The sequence below is a fragment of the Ranitomeya imitator genome, chromosome 4 (assembly GCF_032444005.1).
Source record: "Ranitomeya imitator isolate aRanImi1 chromosome 4, aRanImi1.pri, whole genome shotgun sequence".
NCBI lineage: Eukaryota > Metazoa > Chordata > Amphibia > Anura > Dendrobatidae > Ranitomeya > Ranitomeya imitator.
The window spans coordinates 103,070,062-103,097,639 of record NC_091285.1 but is presented as its reverse complement, the minus strand read 5'-3'; the positions used below and the strand labels follow the sequence as shown (position 1 = coordinate 103,097,639).

The 27,578-nt window shown below is 44.4% G+C and overlaps 1 protein-coding gene across 2 annotated transcripts in view; it reads left to right on the top strand.

The window, feature by feature from the left end:
- Positions 1-27,578, top strand: part of SLC4A9 (solute carrier family 4 member 9) — an 859,184-nt gene that overhangs the window by 222,558 nt on the left and 609,048 nt on the right. For both annotated transcript variants that reach the window (XM_069763883.1, XM_069763884.1), the window contains exons 5-6: positions 8,991-9,148; positions 10,745-10,832. In XM_069763883.1, coding sequence (XP_069619984.1) covers positions 8,991-9,148; positions 10,745-10,832 — 246 coding nt within the window. The remainder of the gene's footprint in view (positions 1-8,990; positions 9,149-10,744; positions 10,833-27,578) is intronic.

Genomic DNA, 27,578 nt, shown 5'->3' with positions numbered 1-27,578 from the left:
TCCGCCAACCCTAACAACATATGCCCCAGGAGTTCAAAGTGCAATGTGCTCTGGATAATGAACCCCCAACACTGAACAGGATCACCACGGAAGCGAGTGGGAGCCGCCAGGCAAGGACCTTTACTTGCAGTACAGCTAGATACCTGGATACCAGTAGCAGGGACAGGTGCAGTCGAAGAAACCAGGGTATCCATGCGAGCAGACACATTGTGCAGAAAAGTCATGATCTTGTCCTGTTGACCCTTCAGACGGTTAACTTCTTGACATAGCTCCACGGCCGGCAAAGTCTGGGATCCAGAGGGTTCCATGGCTGGAGCAATCTGTAAGGAATGGAAACGGAGGCACAGAAGTTGAAGTTCACATTCATTTTTATTAAGATTTAATGTGGAACCTCGGGACCACGGTCTGGGGGGCTCCGAAGGGGGCGTGACTACTTGAGTCCCAGACACCCATGGTAAGTCCCCCCGAACAGGGTCAGAATGGAATGCCTGGGGGAATTGGGTGCTACCTCCAGTTAGACCCTGAACTCACGGCAGCTGTCCCAGCAGGACAAATGGACAAGCAGGGTTAGCAGGAGACGTGGAGCTAACCAGGTGATACCGGGTGTACGGGTAGAAGCTGGTTCCAGTGGTACTGGCGTTGTCTGGAGATGAGGATGACAGATTGGCGGGACGAGACGGATCTGGTGTAGACAAAGCGAACGTCATCCAAGATAGCCAGGTAACCGGTCACTGATGATCTGTGGAGACAGAGAGTATAAGCAGAGCACTAGCAGAGAACTTCAGAAACAGAAGCACATGCTGACAGGAACCGGAAGAAGCAACAGTGGATCCTTGTTGCTCCGGCACCCTCCCTATGGTGGAGGAGCTAGAATTAACAATGAACAACACGCCATTGGCTAGAAGCATGTTTTAAAAAATGCACACTCTCTCTTTAAGAGATTGAGAGCGAGCGCGTGCGTGACCTAAACACTCTGCCTGAGAACCTGCTGGCAGCATGCCAGGAAGCAGGAGAGGAAGGAAAGGCAGAGGCTGCATCCTGACATTGTGGAGTCGGCACAGAGCAGGAGTCCCAACGGGGACCCCGCAAAGGTTTAGAAACAGAACCGGGTGTAACACAACCGTACCTATCAATCAACCGGTAGGTCATCGTTTTTTATTACTTATGGTCTGATCCCCCATTTTGGTGAATTCTCGCAATTAGATTTGGGCTGTCCAGGAGATGAGGACTGTGTCAACCAAATCAGGGAGTTATGGTGAAAAGTTTGGCTAAATATTTCCAGGGCTCAGGAGAATTATAAACATTTTGCGGATAAAAAAAAGTTACTCTGCTCAGGTTTTGCAATGTGGGGACAAGGTGTGGCTCACTACGCGGAACATAAGTCTCAATTTGCCCTCCGCCAAACTGAGATCTAAGTTCATCGGTCCCCACGAGATCATTGAGGTAGTTAACCTGGTGGCGTATCATCTTCACCTTCCTCTTTGAAACTCCATAACGTATTCCATACATCCTTGCTTAAACCCTTGGGATCGGTGGTAGAAAATCCAGGTGCTGTTCCCTCCCCAGTCTTGGTTAATAGGCATATGGAATTTGAGGTACAGCATATTGTAGACTCCCGGCGGGTTCGGGGGTCTTTACATTACCGGGTGCATTGGAGGGGGTATAGGCCGGAGGACCGTTCTTAGGTGCTGGCCAGATCGGTACACGCTTACCGTCTGGTTTGGCATTCCATACTCGGAAACCTGGGGGTCCAGAGGCCCCCCATTAAGTCTATTGCCTGTTCTGGTTTTCTGATCTTGCTACATCCTGACTATTCTTCTGACTGTCCCTGTGTACTGCGCCGACCTCTCTGTGTATGACCTTGCCTTGTGTGACTACGTTTTTTCCTGTCATCTCTTTTAACATCCTTGGGGGTTCCTCTCCTTCTTACATTTTCTGCCAGAGCCTCTGCAGTCCCGCGATGCAGGCTCAAACAGCGACACTGGTCTCCGCTGTATAAGAAAGACATAGCTGAACTAGAGCGGGTGCAGAGAAGAGTGACCAAGGTTATTAGAGGACTGGGGGGGTCTGCAATACCAAGATAGGTTATTACTCCTGCTGACATCGCTGGATCGGCGTGTGTGACACCGATCCAGCGATGTCTTCACTGGTAACCAGGGTAAACATCGGGTAACTAAGCGCAGGGCCGCGCTTAGTAACCCGATGTTTACCCTGGTTACCATGCTAAAAGTAAAAAAAAAAAAACACTAGATACTTACCTACAGCCGTCTGTCCTCCAGCGCTGCGCTCTGCTTCTCTGCTCTCCTCCTGTACTGTCTGTGAGCCGGAAAGCAGAGCGGTGACGTCACCGCTCTGCTTTCCGGCTCACAGCCAGTACAGGAGGAGTGCAGGAAAGCAGAGCACAGCGCTGGAGGACAGACGGCTGTAGGTAAGTATCTAGTGTTTGTTTTTTTTTACTTTTAGCATGGTAACCAGGGTAAACATCGGGTTACTAAGCGCGGCCCTGCGCTTAGTTACCCGATGTTTACCCTGGTTACCAGTGAAGACATCGCTGGATCGGTGACACACACGCCGATCCAGCGATGTCAGCAGGAGTCCAGCGACGAAATAAAGTTCTGGACTTTCTTCAGCGACCAACGATCTCCCAGCAGGGGCCTGATCGTTGGTCGCTGTCACACAGAACGATTTCATTAACGATATCGTTGCTACGTCACAAATAGCAACGATATCGTTAACAATATCGTTATGTGTGAAGGTACCTTAAGAGGGGACTGGATACCTTTCTTGAAAAGTATAATGTTGCAGGGTATATATACTAGATTCCTTGATAGGGCGTTGATCCAGGGAACTAGTCTGATTGCCGTACAACATGTTAGGGCATGTTAGGTTAGGCTATGGGTTGAACTAGATGGACTTAGGCTGTGTGCACACGATGCAGATTTGGTGCAGAATTTTCTGCATAAAATCTGCACTAAATCTGCATCTCCTGGCAGAATCCGCAGGTGCGTTTTTTATGCGTTTTTTTGTGCGTTTTTGATGCATTTTTTATGCGTTTTTTACCAATGGATTTCTATTATGGAGGGTGCAGAAACGCTGCAGAACTGCACAAAAGAAGTGACATGCACTTCTTTGAAATCTGCAGCGTTTCTGCGCAGATTTTTCTGCACCATGTGCACAGTTTTTTTTTTCACATTGATTTACATTGTACTGTAAATCACAGTGCAGTTCTGCAGCGTTTCTGCTGCAGAAAAATCTGCTGCAGTTCTGCACTAAATCTGCATCGTGTGCACATACCCTTAAAGTTTTCCTTCAACCTTAATAACTATGTTACTAACCTCTGCCCACCCCCTCTGACACGCGGTCACGTGACCGCAGGTCCTGTCTACCTGCTCTGGAGAATGGCTAGCCCCTGCAGCACACCACTGCTACCGCTCTCATTCACAGCTCCTCTGTGTCACAGGCTGTCACTGGCACCAGACATCCAGGCTAGCCTCCTGCGCTGTTGCTGGTGAGTGCCCATCAGGTAGCTCTGGTCCTGACACAACTCTCATTGTTCGAGTATTCAATCAATCTGCATACTTTGTCCTTCAATGTTTGCAGGTCAACAAGCTGCATTGCACTGATACAATGGGTAATCAACATATTAGCAAGCATTTATTGTTCAATTACCCTGTGTCACTTTCCTCAAAGGATAGCAGCACAATAAGCTGCAAAAAACTTCCATTCAAGAGTTAACATTCAGGCTCTTATGAACAATGGCTTAGGTCTCTTGACCTACTGAAAGACACTTCGGGTCTACTCAAGAACAAATGCTGTGTCATCACAACTGCAACAAACATTAATTCAAGAATCAATGTTCAGGATCATATGAACAATGGCCTACATCTTCTGACCTAATGAAAAATATGTTTGGCCTAATTAAAAATAAATGCTGTGTTGTCACACCATCATGCTCACAAAGCCCCAGAGCCATGTATCTAATCCTATCATGTCCGATACACCCCAGAATAGTGTATCTAATGCCAATCATGCTTGATACGTCCCAGAGCTTTGTATCTAATCCCATAATGTGTGATGTGCCCCACGGCCATGTATCTAATCCTATCATGCTCGATATGCCCCAGAACTGAGTATCTAATCCCATCATGTGCAATAAACCCAAGAGTCGTACATCTAATCCCATTATTTGTGCTACACCTCAGAACCCTGTATTTAATACCTATCATGTGCAATACAGCCCAAAGCTGTCTATCTAATCCCATCACATTACACCACTGCTCCCACACAAGTGGATGGAGCAGTGTCACATATTACACCACTGCACCCATAGGAAGGGACAGAACTGTGTCACGCATTACACCACTGCGTCCATAGAAGGGGATGGAGTGGTGTCACACATTACACCACTGTGCCCATATATATAGATAGAGTAGTGTCACACATTACACCTCTGGTCCCATAGAAGGGGAAGGAGAGATGTCACAATGCTCCCATAGAAGTGGAAAGAGCAGTGTCACACAATACACCACTGCTCCCATAGAAGAGGATGGTGCGGTGTCACACATTACACCACTGCTCTCCTAGAAGTGGATTGAGCAGTGTCACACACTATATACAGTACATTAGATACTGCGTATCTAATCCCATCCTGTATGATATAGTTACCTAAGCCCTATATCTAATCCAATAATGTGATACACTACACTGAGATTTGCATCTAATCCCAGAGTGTGTTACACTCTGCATAAGTAAATGCAGCACGTGATATACTCTGAATATTTAACACCACCGCAACTTAGTACAGGAGAAGACCTAACATGGAGCAATGTGCACAGCCACACAGGGGCCCAAGTGGTATTGGGGCCCACTTTAAATGGCTCTTCAAACATATAAAAGGGTACAATATGGTAAGCTACTGTACTGGAAAGGACCCCTAAACTGTTCTTGCACAGGGGACCTCTTTTGTTTGTGCCTGGTTATGTGAACAAGATGTGGGAAGAAAAAGCATCCTTTTGGTTCTTGAGCCGCTTAAAAAAAGATGTACTGGTGATAATAGGCATGAATATCCTGCGAGAGTTGGACCATATCATGTTCACTAAATGGGGGCATGGCTACTGTTAGGAGACTATCTTGCCTCTGCCAGTGGGAAGTGTTGTGAATTCTGTTGTCGGGCTCCCTCCTGTGGTCATGAATGGTACTTTGGCTGGTTCTGTCCATGGACTTCCTCTGGTGGGTGTTTCTGAGTTTCCTTCCACAGGTGACGAGGTTAATTCGTTAGCTGCTGCTCTATTTAACTCCACTTAGATCTTTTCTCCATGCCACCTGTCAATGTTCCAGTATTGGTTTAGTTCATTCCTGGATCGTTCTTGTGACCTGTCTTCCCAGCTGAAGCTAAGTTCCAGCTTGTATTTCTTTGGTTTGCTATTTTTCTTTCCAGCTTGCAATTTTTATTGTTGTCTTGCTTGCTGGAAGCTCTGGGACGCAGAGGGAGCGCCTCCGCACCGTGAGTCGGTGCGGAGGGTCTTTTTGCGCCCTCTGCGTGGTCTTTTTGTAGGTTTTTGTGCTGATCGCAAAGTAACCTTTCCTATCCTCGGTCTGTTCAGTAAGTCGGGCCTCACTTTGCTAAATCTATTTCATCTCTGTGTTTGTATTTTCATCTTACTCACAGTCATTATATGTGGGGGGCTGCCTTTTCCTTTGGGGAATTTCTCTGAGGCAAGGTAGGCTTTATTTTTCTATCTTCAGGGCTAGCTAGTTTCTTAGGCTGTGCCGAGTTGCATAGGGAGCGTTAGGCGCAATCCACGGCTATTTCTAGTGTGTTTGATAGGATTAGGGATTGCGGTCAGCAGAGTTCCCACGTCCCAGAGCTCGGCCTTTATTATCAGTAACTATCAGGTCATTCCGTGTGCTCTTAACCACCAGGTCCATTATTGTCCTGACCACCAGGTCATAACAGGGAAGCTTCTGCAACCTTGAAGATATGGATATAGTCATCAAATTGGTGGGCCTAGGAGAAGTAGGCCAGAATGCCCTGGTGGCCCATACATTAACAGTGGTCCGTAATGGACAAGTATCCATCAGAGCTGTAAATAAGGTACAGAGAAAAGCCTGCTTAACTTCAGGAATGGAAATGGCTCATGTGTACCTACATCAAAGCGAAGTGCTGAATCAGAAAGAAGTGACCCTGGCTTAGGTAGATGATGCTGTCTGGATCCTGGCAGTCACGACCAAAATGGAAAAGGCCCTGACCCCAGAATGGAATGGGGGTACCAGGCTGTACCGGGAGATGAAGACCTTGTTGAAACAGATGTTGAATTCGGGAGTGGTGCAGAGTAGTCAAAGTCCAAAAAAACGGTGTGGGCTCCCGCGCAATTTTCTGCGCCAGAGGGGGGAATCCGATGGCCGGGGGCCAATATTTGTAGCCTGCTATGAATATCAGCCCACAGCTGTCTGCGTAGCCTTTACTGGCTATTAAAATAGGGGACCCCCCAAAAATGACGTGGGGTCCCCCTATATTTTATAGCCAGAAGGGCTACGCAGACAGCTGCGGGCTGATATTCATAGCCTAGAGAGGGGCCATGGATATTAGCCCCCTCCAGCTACAAATACCAGTCCGCAGCCGCCCCAGAAATGGCGCATCTGTAAGCTGCGCCAATTCCAGCATTTAGCCCCTCTCTTCCAACTGCCGTATAGCGGTGGGATATGGGGTAATAAGGGGTTAATGTCACCTTGCTATTGTAAGGTGACATTAAGCCGGATTAATAACGGAGAGGCGTCAATAAGACGCCTATCCATTATTTATCCAATAGTAATAAAGGGTTAATAAAACACACACACATTAGGAAAAAAGTATTTTAATATTCTTCATTTAACCATACTTACCATACTTCAGCGCCTGCAAAATACGTAAAATACTAAACCGTGTACTCCCTGTCTGCCGTAGTCCAATTAATAACGAGTGTCCTACGACGATCTCCCCTATAGAACAGTGACATCGGGTGATGTCACTGCTCTATAGGACCCTCAGCGACACACTGACAGGAGACAATGGCTCCTGCACTGCATCATGGAGGTTACTATAGTTCAAAGTCTCACTTTATGGCAATTGCTGCGTGGGAAAATTTCTCGCACAGCAATGCCAAACATGAGACTAGGGACTATTTTTTTACAGCGGCGGAGGAATACAGTGCGGAAGGATACCTTCCTCCCGTCATTGTTTTCCTGGGGCCCCTAGCGAGCGGTCGCATCAGCTGATGCTGCCATTCTCCACGATAGATCGTCGTGGGACACTTGTGGATTTCTGCGGACAGGGAGCATATTGGTTGTTTGTTATTTTAATATTTTTACAGGTGACACTGGCTTCGAGGATCAAAATGACAAGTAATGGTGAGTATGTAATCTATGTTTAATGTACTGTATGTCTGTATGTATGTACTGTATATAATGTATGAATGTACTGTATGTATTTTTTTTTTTTTTTATTCAACACATTAGCCGGATGATGGGACTACTACTGTCCCATTATTGGCTGATGTGTCAATCACTGTCACTGTAGCAGGCATCGTCCGTTGGGACTTGTAGTTCCATTGGACGATGCCTGCACACACGCACAGAGCCCCAGCAGCCCGTACAGAGCCCCGGCAGCCTGCACAGAGCCCCGGCAGCCCGCACAGAGCCCCAGCAGGCCCCCACAGAGCCCCGGCAGCCTGCACAGAGCCCCAGTAGCCCCCCGGTAGACCGCACAGAGCCCCGGCAGCCAGCACAGACCCCCGGCAGGCCCGCATAGAGCCCCGGCAGCCTGCACAGAACCCCCGCAGCCCGCACAGAGCCCCGGCAGACCTGCACAGAGCCCCGGCAGGCACGCGCAGAGCCCCGGCAGGCATGCACAGAGCCCCGGCAGCCCGCACAGAGCCCCGGCAGGCCAATACAGAGCCCCGGCAGGCCCGCACAGAGTCCCGGCAGCCTGCACAGAGCCCCGGCAGCCCGCACAGGGCCCCGGCAGCCCCGCGCAGACCCCCGGAAGCCCGCACAGAGCCGCGGCAGACCCATACAGATCCCCGGCAGGCCCGCACAGACCCCACCCGCACACACAGACACGCACAGTGTCTGCCCACACACCACCCACACTCTTCCCCCCTCCGGAACAGGATGTAGAAGGACAGAAAGGGCTTATTTACATTCCAATATTTGTGTCCCATTGACTTGCATTGGTATTGGGTATCGGTATCGGCGATATCCGATATTTTTTGGATATCGGCCGATCCAATCCGATACTTCTGGATATCAGAAGGTCTTGCTCAACACTAGTCATCACATAAAGCCCTGGCAACAGGCCGCCCCGGAGCACGAGTATATCATTAAACAACTGGTTAAGCAACAACTGCAAGATGGATTTAATCAACCCAGGTATCATTGTAATCGGTATGAGGCCGGGATCACACATGCGAGAAATATGTCTCAGTCTCACATGGTAATACCCGGCATTGGCGCTGTCACTCAGGAGCGGAGCGTGAGGCCGCATGTATTGATATGCAGCCGCACGCTCCGCTCCTGAGTGATGGCGGCAATGCCAGGTATTGCCATGCGAGACTCGGACGTATTTCTCGCATGTGTAATCCCGGACTAATAGCGCCGACCTGACATTGTCTGTAGGTTACTGAGCATAATCCTGATGACAGGTTCGCTTTAATGCTAACTCATCATTTTGATTGCTTAAAAACTGTTACATTATTTTTAATGATCGTATTTAGTGAGTGTGAATACTCAAGCTTTGTGCCTGGGATCGTGTGGCTGTATAACATCCTCGATTACTTATCGATTGTTATGTGGGAAGGAATAGCTACATAGATATATTCTATGCAGATAAGAAAACAACAAATGAAAATTGCAAGATGAAACTTGCCTGTAACCTGAAATTACATGGTACTGTATTTATCACAAGCCTCACTTTTCTGTATGTTTCGTTTACTTTGATTCTTGTTGTTTTTCAGTTAAAAAATAAATTCAGAAAAAAGATCCCTGAGGGAACAGAAGTAGCAAATATTCTTGTTGGTGAAGTGGACTATTTGAAACAACCATTTGCTGCTTTCATTAGATTAAAGGATGCAGCTGTACTTGGCACTTTGACCGAAGTAGCTCTTCCCACTAGGTAAGATCTGTGGTTTCCTGCACAAAGGAGCTGGAGAGAAATGCAGAAGTGGTGACGTGTTTCTATTTGGTTACAAATTCAAACGTAAAAACTCACCAAACACTCAACATGTGCACGTGGCTTTAAAGAAGTTGCCCACAAACAAAGTTAATTTTAAAGTTGATGTTAAAAAAAAAATACTCTCCTTTGCTTCCTCCCCTGCCCAGGAGCTGTGGTATGATCAAACCATATCCCTGTACAGTCAGACACGGCCATTACACAGTACACAGCAGGGGCACAGTTATAGGATTATCTCAGCACATTTTATTTAAACACCTCCAATTGTGGAAATTCTTATTATTTCTAGATGTAATGAATAAAATGTACTTAGTGGGGAAAACCCCTTTAAGCATCAAAGCTGCGGTGGTTGCAACCTACCCACTCACATCTTTTTTTCCATTCTAACATTATCTGACTTTCTTAGGAAACCACAATGTACACTATATACTGCAATACTCATAGACATATGAGGACAAAAAGTTAATCATTTAAACCAGGGATTACAAAACATTTTACTGCACAGTGTACTGGAAAACAGAAAAATATTCCAAGTGGAAGGAAATGATGAATAAAATGTGATTCCAACATTGTTTTGGGGGTTTTGCTTTTATGGTATTCATTTTGTGGCAAAAATGATTGGGAAAGTTGATTGTACAGGTCAGTGCAATTATGGCGTTACCAAACTGGACTCGTTTTTGTTTTTACTTCAGTGGTGAAAAAAATGTAGAAGTTTGTAAAAGTCCTTTTTTTTTTGCTTTTTTCTGTTGATAGAGTTAAGGGAGGGCTCAAAAAACACAATTCAGGCATTTTAAAAAAATTTTCACTTTACCATAATGATTAGTTTTATATTTTGATTTAGCTTTTATGAATGTAGAAACACCAAATATGTTTGTTTGTTTATTCCTTTCTTTATTTTTAGGAAAGATTTGAATTTTTATGTTTTTTCACTATTATGTAACTTATGTAACATTTTTTACATTATTTTTAAGTCCCTCGTGGCACTTTAATATGCATCTGATTGCTTATACTATAAATTGCATAACAAAGTTGTTATTATATAGGAAAAATCATGGACTCCTATAAAGTTCAGCCTATGGCTGAGCTTCACAGGAGTACCAAGATGGCAGCAACTCCACAGGATCGCATTGTGAGGGGTCAGTAGGAGTCGAGCACACATGTACTGGCACCATTGATAGAAATTGATAGTGACATCTAATTGGTTAACAGCCATGGACAGAGCACCGCTTCAGCTACAGCTGTTAGGCACAGATGTTGGCTATGTGGACAAGCTGCGGTAAACTGCAAGTGTAAGGAGCTTATGGCAGTTCCTGATCCCCTTATGGACCCCTACTGATGATGTTATTTTATATTCTAATGGGTCAAATGGGATAAGGTTGGAAACGACCGTATTTGTACAGGTATACTTACAGTAAAACTATAGTTGGTTTGTATTGTTTTCTTGCAATATATGTGCTGGAATAACAACCATTATGTAAAATAAACTATTTATATCATATCATGAACGCTTTCTCAACAAGCCAATGTTTATTCTTTCAGATTTATTTTTATTCTTCTGGGTCCAAGTGGAAATGCAAAAGCTTGTCATGAAATTGGCAGAGCCATTGCCACCTTACTAACTGATGAGGTAAACATTTAATTTGTTATATAATATCTGTAAGGGCTCATACACATCTGCACAAAAAACAGACGAGTGCAATTTAATAAAAAATCGCCTTGCACGCTAACTAATGTTATTCTATGTTTTGCTCAGATCAGGCTGAGAAAAAAAATCGCTGCATGCTCCATTTGTCCTCGTATCTCAGAGGAGACTCGCCAATGCAAGCTAATGGGTTTGATAAAAAAAAAAATTGCATGGCACTCAGTGACCCATGTCCTTGAAAACCTCACATTTCAGTAGCCGCGTACAGTAAAATTACACTGACAAAATACAATAGACCTGACAAAATACAATAGATAAAATACATAGATACACATAGAATAGATACATATAAAGATTTTGGTGACATATAGTGGGGAAAAAAAGTATTTAGTCAGCAACAGAGTGTGCAAGTTCTCCCACTTAAAAAGATGAGAGAGGCCTGAAATGGACATCATAGGTAGACCACAACTATGAGAGTCAAAATGAGAACACAAATCCAGAAAATTTGGCAAGATTTACTTTGCAAATTATGGTGGAAAATAAGTATTTGGTCATTAACAAAAGTTCATCTCAATATTTTGTTATATATCCATTGTTGGAAATGACAGAGGTCAAACGTTTTCTGTAAGTCTTCACAAGGTTGGCACACACTGTTGGTGATATGCTGGCCCATTCTTCCATGCAGATCTCTTCTAGAACAGTGATGTTTTGGGCCTGTCGCTGGGCACCGCGGACTTTCAACTCCCTCCAAAGGTTTTCTTTGGGGTTGATATCTGGAGACTGGATAGGCCACTCCAGGACCTTCATATGCTTCTTATGAAGCCTCTCCTTCGTTGCCCTGGCGTTGTGCTTGGGATCATTATCATGCTGGAAGACCCATCCATGTTTCATCTTCAATGCCCTTTCTGATGAAAGGAGGTTTTCACTCAAAATCTCACAATACATGTCCCCATTCATTCTTTCATTTGCACGGATCAGTCATCCTGGTCCCTTTGCAGATAAACAGCTCCAAAGCATGATGTAGCCACCCCATGATTCACAGTAGGTATGGTGTTCTTTGGATGCAACTCTGCATTCTGTCTCCTCCAAACACCGCGAGTTTTGTTTCTACAACAGATTATGAAAGCTTTGAAGCAGTTAAAGATCTAAATCTATTTGTCCGACGGGTGAAATGGAGAAAGTTCTTCATGAATGAGGATAAAAAACGGTGCACTGAATTGGGCATAGATGAAGATCTTTTGAGCGATGTCAGATTTCTTTTTCACCTAGGTGACATTGATCCTAATGATATAGGAGAGGGACCATTTACAAAACTCAAAAACAGCAGTAAACGTATGCCCCCAGCCACAGGAGATCTAGGCCCTATTGATGTGTTTCTTAATGCGGTAACTAGTGAACTTATGGAACTTGAATCTAAAAACCATAAAAGGTATTCACATAATCTGACCAAAAAAGAGATGGAAGGTTTGGTTGAATTGGAAAGGGATCACGAAAGGGTCATAAAACCCTCAGATAAAGGGGGTAACGTGGTGGTCATGGATGTGACACAGTATAGGGCCCTATGTTACTCCCTTCTTCAAAAAGAGATGGGATACGAGTTGCTTGAGACAAACCCCACCATGATGTATCTCGGTCAACTCAAAGAAAGTAAAAAATTGATTGATGTGAATGAAAGAGATTTCCTTATACCTACACATCCAGTAGTTGCAACATTCTACTGCCTGCCGAAAGTACATAAAGGCACCAACCCACTTAGAGGAAGACCTATAGTCTCGGGTACTGGAAGCCTTACCCAAAATTTGAGCCTTTATGTGGACCAGATTTTGAGACCTTTTGTGGTCTCTTTGAGTTCTTACACGCGTGACACAGCGGATCTCCTCCTGAAATTAGAAAATGTCGATTTAGATGCGGATATGTTGCTGTGTTCCATAGATGTAGAGGCACTCTATTCTTCAATCCCGCACAATAAGGGTATCATGGCTGTGGACTATTACCTAGGTATGGGAGGACGGCAATACCATGAGCACAACAGTTTCGTGATACAAGCCTTGGAATTCTGTCTTACCAGAAACTATTTCCTATACGATGGAAAGTACTTCCACCAGCTCAGGGGCACCGCGATGGGGAGCCCTTGTGCCCCCTCATATGCTAATCTGCTCCTGGGCTGATGGGAGGAGAATATCATCTTTGGAGACACCCCATTGGCCTAGAGTAACATCATACTGTGGCTACGCTACATAGATGATGTTTTCATCATTTGGAAGGGCAGTGAGGTTAGTTTTGGTTCCTTTGTAGCAAGCCTCAATTGTAATGACCTGGGTTTACATTTCACGTTCGAGGTAAATGAGACAAGGCTGCCCTTCCTTGATATACTAATTGAGAGAGGGAGAGATGGTCAGCTGGTACAAGCACTTTCAGGAAACCAACGGCCTCTAATTCCCTGTTAAGATGGGAATCAAACCATCCGGCACCGCTAAAGAGAGGGATTCCCAAGGGCCAATACCTGCGGGTACGGAGAAACTGCCCTGACAGTGCTGTGTATCAAAGACAGGCGGATGACCTTAGAGCGCGCTTCCTTGAGCGGGGTTACCCTGGGAAGGTCCTGAAAGATGCATATAAATCATCCCTTTCAAAACAGAGAAAAGATCTTCTTATTCCAACACCAAAAAAGGAAGACGATAATAATATAAGGCTAATTACTAGGTACACGAATGGGGCAGGGGATTTACGTGAAATCATCAAAAAACATTGGCCCATCCTGCAAATGGATGAGGATTTGAAGAGAATTTTGACCCCTGTTCCCCAAATTACATTTAGGAAAGGCCGCTCCATAAAAGATAGGGTAGTCCACAGCCATTTCCACCCCCCCCCCCCCCCCCGTCTCCCCAGTCACATCCCACATGGTTGGGTAGTCAGGTCAAAGGTTTTTACAGGTGTGGGGACTGTAAATATTGTGGGGCCATGCGGCAAGGAAAAGAGTTCAGAAGTAATGTAACAGGAAAAACCTTCCACATCAATCACTTTATTAATTGTAAATCGAGGGGTGTGATTTATTAGATGACATGTGAATGTGGGGCAGAGTACATCGGCAAGACAAGCAGGGAGTTGAGAAGGGTGGGAGAACACCATCGAGACACTATAAACAAAAGAGATACCCCGGTCGCAAACCATATTAACAGAATACATCAGGGTAATTTAAAAATGGTAGACTTCATGGGTATTGACAAAGTGTACCAGTCCCAAAGAGGGGGTGATTGGGATAAAAATATTTTGCAAAGAGAAAGCAAGTGGATTTTTCGCCTCCAAACAGTAACGCCACAAGGTCTAAACGACCAACTCAGCTTTTCTTCCTTCCTGTAGTTTTAGGGGATAATAGGGCACATGTACTATAGGGAAAGCCGCCGTTGAGTGGGGGCACCACTGCGCAGGTATAGGGTGCCAACCTCCGCGATAGGTAGGAGTGAGATCAGAGAGGGAGGTTTAGGGTTTTTTACAGCTGCACCCTTTCCTATCATTTTCTAGAAGGTCCCCTGTGTCACTGAACTGTAACTCAAAAAATCCTATTTGTCCCTTTGATTAAGTGGGTGTTTTTGTATTGGATGTTGACCTAATCCGTAAGCTTTATATGTCCCTCGATCTGTGGCGGTATAAAGTTGTAATGTGGTGATGTCACCTGCACATATAAATTCTTGGGACTCGGGAGTCATATATGGCTCCGTTTAATTATACTAAGATACAGTAGCCCAGGATGTAACGTCCTACTAGAAGTCTGTATCTGTTTGAGCGTGAGACGCTCAGTGCACATTACTCCTGAGGGGGCGGTACAGAGTCGGGAGTGTCCGCCCACCGGACATGACGTTACGGCATGATCATAGACCGGAAGTTCGCCACCCGGCGTCCGGAAGCACATGGCCAGAGACGTCGGTGAGTAAAACATAAAAGGACGGCTGGATGCATGCCGCGCTAGCACAATGCTCACTTGTGACTCATGAAGGTGACACTATCCCCTGATGATTAGGATTAGTATGAAACGCGTGGGGAGGCACTATTCATTGAGATGGTCCTGTAAGAAAGAATGCAGATACAGTTTCTAAGGATAAACCGCTAAGAAGGTCCATTTTCTGACTCAGGCCACACCGGTTCAGGCAGATGATCGGTAGAAGGCAGAGTATAATATGATGGAATGTTTATTTCTAAATATGGACGTGACAGCAGGTATTAAGATATGTACCCTTTAGGATCTGAGGACAAAAGGAGTACCTAGGTTTACTTTAGTCTGCACGGTTGCCATATGCCAATTTGAAAAGTTTTTCTTTCTCTGTATGAGCATGCTGCTATTAAATAATATTGCCGCCGCCACTAAGGTCAACAAAAGGATTATGACCACTGTTTAGAAGTGTTGGTTGAGGATTTACCCCCACTTGATTTGGTCATACCTGCTATGATATAAAGGTTGTTTGACCTGTTTGTGCTTACATGAATACACAATGGATATATTATTTCTGTGAAAACTAGGGCTGTGGACCCTGTTAATTGTGTAGTGAGTTATCCAAGAGTGTGGTATTGGAATAACCGAAGAACAATATTATAGCGCTTATAATTCCCTGGCGGTGATATCTTTTTAGCGTACTTTGTGTTTGTTTGTTTGCACCTAGCACCTTTTAGCACAATTGTGTTTGGCACTTTCTCTTTTTCTCTTTTCATGAGTATTCAATAAAAGTTAAGTTTTATCATAAACGTAGGAACCCGCTGTTTTGATGAGTTTTGTTTCTACCAAACAGTTCTAGTTTGGGGTAGCTGAGACCCCAGAGTACATGATTTGGGTTGGTTTTTACAGACCCCAATGTTGCGATCACCGTTATTAACGGAACAACGGCGAACTCAAAAAAAGTCAGATTTCCCATTTAATTTCTTTTTCCTCTGATGTGTGATCACATCAGAGGAGAAGGAGAGAGAAATGAAGTCCCTCCATCCCCCCAGTACCTTCGTTGTCCCTGCATCCCCCCGTGAAGTTCCCCAGGCTACCGGCATCTTCTTCCAGGAAGACAAATGGTGGGCACCCGGCAACAAAAGAAAATTTTTCCTATTGGTTCATTTTCATTACTGTGATAGACCCTATCACAGTGATCAAAATATACAAAATAGTAAATAAAACCTCCCTTATCACCCCCTTAGTTAGGGAAAAATAATAAAATAAAAAAATATATTTATTTCAGTTTTTCCACTAGGGTTAGAGTTGAGCTAAAAATAGGGTTGGGATAAAGTTGGGGTTGGGCTAAAGTTAGGGTTAGGTTTGGGCTAAAGCTAGGGTTAGGATTGGGCTATAGCTAGGGTTAGGGTTGGGATAAAGCTAGGGTTAGGGTTGGGTTAAAGCTATTGTTAGGGTAGGGCTAAAGCTAGGTTTGGGCTAAGGTTAGGGTTGGGCTAAAGTTAGGATTGGGCTAAAATTAGGGTTGGGCTAGGGTTAAGGTTGTGGTAGGGATTATGGTTAGGGTTGGGATTAGGTTTAGGGGTGTGTTAGGGTTATGTTTGTGGTTAGTGTTATGGTTAGGGTTGGGATTAGGGTTGGATATACAAAAAACTGTTGCACTTTATCATGCTAAAGGCATGTCAATGTGAAATATATGAAATATGAATTGAAAAACAATTTGAGATGCTTAGCATAAAATTTTGCCAAATTATATCTGCCCATCAACCATCGTTTTTGCCATTTAAGGTTAGGGTTGGAGTTAGAATTGGGAGGGTTCCACTGTTTTCTTACATCAGCGGGTCTCCAAACGTGACATGGTGCCACCATTGACTCCAGCCAATTTTGCGTTCAAAAAGTCATAAGGTGCTCCATCCCTTCTGAGTCCTGCCATGCCCCCAAACAGTGGCTTTCCCGCACATACGGGGTACCTGCGTACTTAGGAGAAATTGCACAACAAATTTTGGGGTCCACTTTCTCCTGATACCTTTGTGAAAATGCAAAAGAGTTTCCAAAGTAATTTTTTTGTGAAAAAAGTAAAATATAAATTTTTTCCTTCCAAATTGCTTTAGTTCTCGTGAAGTACCTGAAGGGTTAATAAACTTCTTGAATTATTATTATTTATATAGCACCATTGACTCCATGGTGCTGTACATGAGATGGGGTTACATCAAAATACAAATATCACCCACAGTAAAACAAACTAACAATGACAGACTGGTACAGAGGGAAGAGGACCCTGCCCTTGTGGGCTTACATTCTACCGTATTATGGGGAAGGAGACAATAGGTTGGCGGTTGCATTAGCTCCGATAGTGTTGAGTTCGCCAAGCGGTCATTGCAGGTTGTAAGCTTTTTTGAGGAGATGGGTTTTCAGGTTCCATCTGAAGGATCCAAATGTAGTAGATAACTCAATGTGTTTTGGCATGGAATTCCAGAGAATGGGGGATATTCAAGAGAAATCTTGGAGGCGATTGGGTTAGGAGCGAATAAGCAAGGAGGAGAGAAGGAGGTCTTGGGCGGACCAGAGATTATGTGAGGGAAGATATTGGGAGATTAGTTCTGAAATATACAGAGGAGAAAGGTTATGGATGGCTTGGAGGTCAGTGTTAGTAGATTAAACTGGATATGATGGGAAATTGGGAGCAAGTGAAGGTATTTGCAAAGAGGAGAAGCAGGAGTGTAGCGAGGAGAGAGATTAATTAGTTGGGCAGCAGTGTTAAGGACGGACTGGAGGGGTGTGAGAGTGTTAGAAGGTAGGTCACAGAGGAGGATGTTGCAGTAGTCGAGGTGGGAGATGATTAGGGCATGAGCAGCATTTTGGTAGGGTGAGGGTTGAGGAAAGGACAGATTCTGGAAATACTTTTGAGCTGGAGGCGACAGGAGGTGGCGAGAGCTTGGATGTGCGGTTTGAAGGACAGGGCAGAGTCAAGGGTTACTCTAAGGCAGCGGATTTCCGGGACAGGGGAAAGTGTGATTTCATTTATTGTAATAGATAGATCAGGTAGGGAAGATATGTGAGATGGAGGAAAGATAATTTGTTCAGATTTGTCCACATTGAGCTTGGGGAGTGAAAAGAGAAGAATGAGGATATATCGCTGATTGACACTCTGGGATTCTGGACAGCAGAGAGCTGACATCTGGGCCATCAGCATATCAGCGTCATCAGCATATAGATGGTACTGGAAGCCATAGGACTTTATGAGTTGTCCCAGGTCAAGGGTATAGATTGAGAAGAGAAGGGGTCCTAGGACAAAGCCTTGAGTGGTACTAACAGAGAGAGGGTGAGATGAAGAGGCAGTGTGGGATTAGGAAACACTACACTGTGTGCAGAATTATTAGGCAAGTTGTATTTTAGAGGATTATTTTTATTATTGATCAACAACTATGTTCTCAATCAACCCAAAAGACTCATAAATATCAAAGCTTAATATTTTTGGAAGTTAAAGTGGTTTTTTTTTAGATTTGGCTATCTTAGGCTGGTTTCACATTTGCGTTTTTTGGCGCAGCGTTTTAGCACAAAAAAAGCATGCGTTTTTTTTTCTATATTTAACATTAAAAACGCATGCTTTTTTTGTATGCGTTTTGCCGCGTTTGACGACACATGCGTCGTTTCTCTGCATGCGTTTTGTTGCAGAAATGCAACATGTAGTAATTTCTAGAGGCTTTTTTTGCGGCACAAAAACGTATTGCTGTCTATGTAAACGCAAGCGTTTTTAAGCACATGCGTTTACATGCGTTTTTAAACGCATGCGTTTCCATAGAAAAAAACAAGTCTACACACTGATAAGCCACCCCCCACCATCAAGGTGATAAAGGGATCCAAACCCTAACCCTAACCCCCCACCATCAAGGTGATAAAGGGATCCAAACCCTAACCCTAACCCCCCACCATCAAGGTGATAAAGGGATCCAAACCCTAACCCTAACCCAAACCCTAACCCTAACCCTAGGGATCCAAACCCTAACCCCAACCCAAACCCTAACCCTAGCCCCCCACCATCAAGTTGATAAAGGGATCCAAACCCTAACCCTAACCCAAACCCTAACCCTAACCCTAGGGATCCAAAACCTAACCCTAACCCTAACCCAAACCCTAACCCTAACTCTAGGGATCCAAACCCTAACCCTAACCCAAACCCTAACCCTAACCCTAGGGATCCAAACCCTAACCCTATCCCTAGCTATTTCTATTTATAGTGGGTTTTCTAGTTGATTTTGATGATTGGCAGCTGTCACACACTTCTCATCATGCGTTTCAAAAACGCAAACGCAGGAAAAAACGCATGTAAACGCGTCAAAACGCCGCGTTTTTTTACCGCATACGAAAATGCATGCATCTAAAAAACGCAGCGTTTGCACGCGTTTACATGCGTTTTTTTTCACCACCTGCGTTTGCGTTTTTAACGCTGCATTTTTAAACGCAAATGTGAAACCAGCCTTAGGAGGATATCTGTTTGTGCAGGTAATTATTACTGTGCAGAATTATTAGGCAACTTCCTTTCCTTTGGCAAAATGGGTCAGAAGTGAGATTTAACGTGCTCTGAAAAGTCCAAAATTGTGAGATGTCTTGCAGAGGGATGCAGCAGTCTTGAAATTGCCAAACTTTTGAAGCGTGATCACCGAACAATCAAACGTGTCATGGCAAATAGCCAACAGGGTCGCAAGAAGCGTGCTGGGCAAAAAAGGCGCAAAATAACTGCCTGTGAATTGAGGAAAATCAAGTGTGAAGCTGCCAAGATGCCATTTGCCACCAGTTTTGCCATATTTCAGAGCTGCAATGTTGCTGGAGTAACAAAAAGCACAAGGTGTGTGATACTCAGGGACATGGCCAAGGTAAAGAAGGCTGAAAAACGACCACCTTTGACCAAGAAGCATAAGATAAAATGTCAAGACTGGGCCAAGAAATATCTTAAGACTGACTTTTCAAAGCTTTTATGGACTGATGAAATGAGAGTGACTCTTGATGGGCCAGATGGATGGGCCGGAGGCTGGATTAGTAAAGGGCAGAGAGCTCCACTCTGACTCAGACACCAGCAAGGTTGAGGTGGGGTACTGGTATGGGCTGGTATCACCAAAGATGAACTTGTGGGACCTTTTCGGGTAGAGGATGGAGTGAAGCTCAACTCCCAGACCTACTGCCAGTTTCTGGAAGACAACTACTTCAAGCAGTGGTACAGGAAGAAGTCGGTATCGCTCAAGAAAAACATGATTTTCATGCAGGACAATGCTCCATCACATGCCTCCAACTACTCCACAGCGTGGCTGACCAGTAAAGGTCTCAAAGAAGAAAAAATAATGACATGGCCCCCTTGTTCACTTGATCTGAACCCCATAGAGAACCTGTGGTCCCTCATAAAATGTGAGATCTACAGGGAGGGGAAACAGTACACCTCTCGGAACAGTGTCTGGGAGGCTGTGGTGGCTGCTGCACCCAATGTTGATCGTAAACAGATCAAGCAACTGACAGAATATATTGATGGAAGGCTGCTGAGTGTGAAAATAATGAAAGGTGGCTATATTGGTCACTAATTTTGGGGGGTTTTGTTTTTGCATGTCAGAAATGTTTATTTCTAAATTTTGTGCAATTATATTGGTTTACCTGGTGAAAATAAACAAGTGAGATGGGAATATATTTGGTTTCATTAAGTTGCCTAATAAGTCTGCACAGTAATAGTTACCTGCACAAGCAGATATCCTCCTAAGATACCGTATATACTCGAGTATAAGCCGAGATTTTCAGCCCAAAATTTTGGGCTGAAAGTGCCCCTCTCGGCTTATACTCGAGTCAAGGTGGGTGGCAGGGTCGGCGGGTGAGGGGGTGAGGGCGCTGAGGTATACTTACCTAGTCCCAGCGATCCTCGCGCTGTCCCTGCCGTCCCACGGTCTTCTGTGCTGCAGCTTCTTCCCCTCTTCAGCAGTCACGTGGGACCGCTCATTACAGAAATGAATAAGCGGCTCCACCTCCCATAGGGGCGGAGCCGCCTATTCATTCCTCTAATCAGCGGTGCCAGTGACCGCTGATAGAGAAAGAAGCTGCGGCACCGAAGATCAGGCAGAGGGACAGCGCGAGGATCGCCAGGACTAGGTAAGTATAGCATATTCACCTGTCCTCGTTCCAGCCGCCGGGCGTCGCTCCATCTTCCCGGCCGGCGCCTCCATCTTCCCGGCGTCTGCGCTCTGACTGTTCAGGCAGGGGGCGCGATGACGCATATAGTGTGCGCGGCGCCCTCTGCCTGATCAGTCAGAACAGAGACGCCGGGAAGATGGAGGCGCCGGAACGAGACGCCGGGAGCTGCAATCAAGGGAGGTGAGTATGTGTTGTTTTTTTTTATTGCAGCAGCAGCAGCGGCGGCAGAGATTTATGTGGAGCATCTATGGGGCACAGTGAACGGTGCAGAGCACCGTATATGGCACATCTATGGGGCACAGTGAACGGTGCAGAGCACCGTATATGGCACATCTATGGGGCACAGTGAACGGTGCAGGGCACCGTATATGGCACATCTATGGGGCACAGTGAACGGTGCAGGGCACCGTATATGGCACATCTATGGGGCACAGTGAACGGTGCAGAGCACCGTATATGGCACATCTATGGGGCACAGTGAACGGTGCAGAGCACCGTATATATGGCACATCTATGGGGCACAGTGAACGGTGCAGAGCACCGTATATGGCACATCTATGGGGCACAGTGAACGGTGCAGGGCACCGTATATGGCACATCTATGGGGCACAGTGAACGGTGCAGGGCACCGTATATGGCACATCTATGGGGCACAGTGAACGGTGCAGGGCACCGTATATGGCACATCTATGGGGCACAGTGAACGGTGCAGAGCACCGTATATGGCACATCTATGGGGCACAGTGAACGGTGCAGAGCACCGTATATGGCACATCTATGGGGCACAATGAACGGTGCAGAGCACCGTATATGGCACATCTATGGGGCACAGTGAACGGTGCAGAGCACCGTATATGGGGCACAGCTATGGGGCACAATGAACGGTGCAGAGCACCATATATGGCACAGCTATGGGGCACAATGAACGGTGCAGAGCACTGTATATGGGGCACAGCTATGGGGAAATATGAACGGTGCAGAGCACTGTATGGCACAGCTATGGGGAAATAATGATCTATTTTTATTTTTGAAATTCACCGGTAGCTGCTGCATTTCCACCCTAGGCTTATACTCGAGTCAATAAGTTTTCCCAGTTTTTTGTGGCAAAATTAGGGGGGTCGGCTTATACTCGGGTCGGCTTATACTCGAGTATATACGGTAGCCAAATCTAAAAAAAAAACCACTCCAACTTCCAAATATATTAAGCTTTGATATTTATGAGTCTTTGGGGTTGATTGAGAACATAGTTGTTGATCAATAATAAAAATAATCGTCTAAAATACAGCTTGCCTAATAATTCAGCACACGGTGTAAATGTGCGGTTGGTAAAGTATGAGGAGATCCAGGATAGGGCAAGGTCTTTGACACCAAAGGAAAAAAGGATTTGTTGTAGGAGGCAGTGGTCAACTGTGTTGAAGGCAGAGGACAGGACAAGAAGGAGGAGTATAGAGAATTGTCTGTTAGCTTTGGCTGTAAGTCGTTATTAAGTTTGGTCAGGGCAGTCTCAGTGGAATGGTGGGGATGGAAGCAAGATTGTAGGTTGTCAAAGAGTGAGTTAGATGCAAAGTGAGAGGAAGTTTGGAAGCAAATGGTAGCAAAGATATGGGGTGATAGCTGTATATAGCGCTCGGGTCAAGAGATGGCTTTTTGAGGATAGGTGTGATTCTGGCATGTTTGAAAGCAGAGGAGACGGTACCAGAAGTTAGTGATAGGTTGAAGAGATGGCTTAGAGATGAGATAAGTGTGGTGGTGAGGTTGGGGAGGAGATGACATGGGGTCAAGTGCACAAGTGGTGAGGTGTGATTTGGAGAGAAGATGAGCAAGCTCTCCTTCAGTCATTTTGGAGAGGGAAGTTATGGAGTTAGGGTATTGCTCTGGTACACAAAGGGGTTGTGGTGGTCGGACAACGAAAACTTGTCGTGCTTGGTCTATCTTATTTTTGAAGTGCGTGTCAAAGTCCTCAGCAGAGATTAGGGAAGTCGAAGGGGGCAGTGGTGGGTGGAGGAGGGAGTTACAAGTGTTGAACAACTGTTTGGGGTTGTGGGATAAGGAAGATACGAGGCATACAAAGAAGGCCTGTTTAGCAGAGGTGAGAGCTGATTTGAAGGTGAGTATTGCTTACTTGAATGTCATCTTGCGAATGCGTTTTCTTCCAACACTGCTCTGCAATTCTGGATTATTACCAAAACTTTTTAATGATGTTATTGTGCCAGGGTTCTCTATTGATTTGTCGGGCTCTGCTATGCATGACAGGTGCGACAGAGTCGATGGCTGATGCAAGAGTGGCATTGTAGAAACTAGCGGCAGTGTCTGTGTCATAGAGTGAAGATATGGAGGACAGTGGTAGAATAGAGTCAGAGAGTGTGCGAGTGTCTAGATTTGCGAGGTTTCTGAGGGTGTGTGCATCTTGAAGGGTGCTGTTTTTAGAATGGTGTCACTTTTGGGTATATTCTGTTATATTGACCACCCAAATTCACTTCAAATATGAGGTAGTCCCTAAAAAAATGGTTTTGTAAATTTTGCTGGAAAAATTAGTAATTGCTGGTCAATTTTTAACCCTTATAACATCCTAACAAAAAAATTATGTTTCCAAAATTGTGCTGATGTAAAGTAGACATGTGGAAATGTTATTTATTAACTATTTTGTGTGACACCTCTGTGATTTAAGGGTACAAAAATTCAAAGTTTGAAAATTGCAAAATTTTCTAAATTTTTTGCCAAATTTCCATTTTTTTCATAAATAAACGCAAGTCATATCAAATTACCACTATCATGAAGTACAATATGTCTTGAAAAAAACGATCTTAGAATCAGTGGGATACATTGAATCATTCCAGAGCTATAACTTTATATGACAGTGGTCAGAATTGTAAATATTGGCTTGGTCACTAAGTACCAAATTCTCTATGTCACTAACGGGTTAAAATAATAATCCCTTATATTCCTTCCTCACCTGTCAGACGAGAAGATAATAATACAATTTTCCCAAAACACATCTAGCTCTGCCACATCTGGATGGAAGGCTGAATTGTTGCATGATGAGACTATACAGCCTGCCAGCAGAGACACTGCGCGTGCTTGGTCAGCTCAGTGCCTCAAGGTAACATGAGTGAATATCATATCCAATTATATCCTTTCACCTTGATTACATCAGCACGAGCACCATGAGAAGAGGTGCCTGTGCTGACGTTATTGAGTTGAAATCAGTTAATAGACTCTAAACTCTGATGACCTTTCTGATGGCATCATGAATGTGAGAACGTTTTCTCGCTTGCGGAGACGTCAGTGAGGTAAAATGAGTTCATTGGATATAAATCTCATTCAATTTTATCATTTGATCATGAGCAAATAAGCTGAGCAAGCACATATCTATACATATTCTCTATCTATCTATCTATCTATCTATCTATCTATCTATCTATCTATCTGTCTGTCTATGTGCAGTGGGGAAAATAAGTATTTGATACACTGCTGATTTAGCAAATTTTCCCACCTACAAAGAATGGAGAAGTCTGATTTTTATCGTAGGTACACTTCAACTGTGAGAGACAGCATCTAAAAATAAATACCAGAAAATCAAATTTTATGATTTTTTCAACAATTAAATTGCATTTTATTGCATGAAATAAGTATTTGATCACCTACTAGCCAGCAAGAATTCTGTCTCTCACTGATCTGATTAGTTTTTATTTAAGAAGCCCTCCTACTCTGCACTCATTACCTGCATTAATTCCACCTGTTTGAACTCTTTTCCTGTATAAAAGACACCTGTAACACACTCAATCAAATCACACTCCAACATATCCACCATGGCCAAGACCAAAGAACTGCCTAAAGACTACAGGGACAAAATTGTTGATCTGCAAAAGACTGAGATGGGACACAGGACAACAGGCAAGCCGCTTGGCGAGAAGGCAACAACTGTTGCCACAATTATTAGAAAATAGAAGAAACACAATATGCCTGTGAATCTTCCTCGATCTGGGGGTCCATGCAAGATCTCACCTCGTGGGGTAAGGATAATTCTGAGCGAGGTCAAGAAGCAGCCCAGAACTACACGGGAGGACCTGGTCAATGACATGAATAGCTGGGACCACAATCTCAACATTACTGTTAGTAACATATTACACCATCATGGATTAAAATCCTGCAGGGCACACAATGTTCCCCTGCTCACGCCAGAACATGTCCAGGTTCTTTTGAAGCTCACCAATGACCATCGGAATGATCTAAAGCAGGAATGGGAGAAGGTCTTGTGGTCAGATGACCTATGATACCCTCTTGGTATCAATTCCACTCTCTGTGTTTGGAGGAAGAAGAAGGATGAATACAAACCCAAGAACGCCATCCCAACCATGAAGCATGGTAGGGAAAACATCATACTTTTGGGGTGCTTTTATGAAAAGGAGACAGGACGACTCCATCGTATTGAAGGGAGGATTGATTGGGTCATGTATCACAAGATATTGGCCAAAAGCCTCCTTCCCTCAGTAAGAGCATTGAAGATGGGTCATGGCTGGATCTTTCCGCATGACAATGACCGAAAACACACAGCCAGAGCAACTAAGGAGTGGCTCCATAAAAAGCATTTCAAGATCATGGAGTGGCCTAGCCAGTCTCCAGACCAGAATCCAAAGGAAAATCTTTGGAGGGAGCTGATACTCAATGTTGCCCAGCGACAGCCCCGAAACCTTAAAGTTCTGGAGAAGATCTGTATGGAGGAGTGAGCAAAAATTGCTGCTGCATTGTGTGCAAACTTAGCCAAGAACTACAGGAAACATCTGACTTGATCTATCTATCTATACAAATGTGTGTATACAGTATATGTATATGTGTGTAAATACTGTATATACTGTACAGGTCCTTCTCAAAAAATTAGCATATAGTGTTAAATTTCATTATTTACCATAATGTAATGATTACAATTAAACTTTCATATATTATAGATTCATTATCCACCAACTGAAATTTGTCAGGTCTTTTATTGTTTTAATACTGATGATTTTGGCATACAACTCCTGATAACCCAAAAAACCTGTCTCAATAAATTAGCATATTTCACCCATCCAATCAAATAAAAGTGTTTTTTAATAACAAACAAAAAAAACAACAAATAATAATGTTCAGTTATGCACTCAATACTTGGTCGGGAATCCTTTGGCAGAAATGACTGCTTCAATGCGGCGTGGCATGGAGGCAATCAGCCTGTGACACTGCTGAGATGTTATGGAGGCCCAGGATGCTTCAATAGCGGCCTTAAGCTCATCCAGAGTGTTGGGTCTTGCGTCTCTCAACTTTCTCTTCACAATATCCCACAGATTCTCTATGGGGTTCAGGTCAGGAGAGTTGGCAGGCCAATTGAGCACAGTAATACCATGGTCAGTAAACCATTTACCAGTGGTTTTGGCACTGTGAGCAGGTGCCAGGTCGTGCTGAAAAATGAAATCTTCATCTCCATAAAGCATTTCAGCCGATGGAAGCATGAAGTGCTCCAAAATCTCCTGATAGCTAGCTGCATTGACCCTGCCCTTGATGAAACACAGTGGACCAACACCAGCAGCTGACATGGCACCCCACACCATCACTGACTGTGGGTACTTGACACTGGACTTCAGGCATTTTGGCATTTCCTTCTCCCCAGTCTTCCACCAGACTCTGGCACCTTGATTTCCGAATAACATGCAAAATTTGCTTTCATCAGAAAAAAGTAATTGGGACCACTTAGCAACAGTCCAGTGCTGCTTCTCTGTAGCCCAGGTCAGGCGCCTCTGCCGCTGTTTATGGTTCAAAAGTGGCTTTACCTGGGGAATGCAGCACCTGTAGCCCATTTCCTGCACACGCCTGTGCACGGTGGCTCTGGATGTTTCCACACCAGACTCAGTCCACTGCTTCCTCAGGTTCCCCAAGGTCTGGAATCGGTCCTTCTCCACAATCTTCCTCAGGGTCCGGTCTCCTCTTCTCGTTGTACAGCGTTTTCTGCCACATTGTTTCCTTCCAACAGACTTACCATTGAGGTGCCTTGATACAGCACTCTGGGAACAGCCTATTTGTTGAGAAATTTCTTTCTGGGTCTTACCCTCTTGCTTGAGGGTGTCAATGATGGCCTTCTTGACATCTGTCAGGTCGCTAGTCTTACCCATGATGGGGGTTTTGAGTAATGAACCAGGCAGGGAGTTTATAAAAGCCTTAGGTATCTTTTGCATGTGTTTAGAGTTAATTAGTTGATTCAGAAGATTAGGGTAATAGGTCGTTTAGAGAACCTTTTCTTGATATGCTAATTTATTGAGACAGGTTTTTTGGGTTATCAGGAGTTGTATGCCAAAATCATCAGTATTAAAACAATAAAAGACCTGACAAATTTCAGTTGGTGGATAATGAATCTATTATATATGAAAGTTTAATTGTAATCATTACATTATGGTAAATAATGAAATTTAACACTATATGCTAATTTTTTGAGAAGGACCTGTATATGCATATATATATACACACTACCGCTCAAAAGTTTTAGGGTCACCCAGAAAATTTTGTGTTTTCCATGAAAACTCATTCTTTTATTACTCAAATGAGTTGCCGAATGAATTGAAAATCTAGTCCAGACATTGACAAGGTTCGAAAAAAGCTTTTTATTTGAA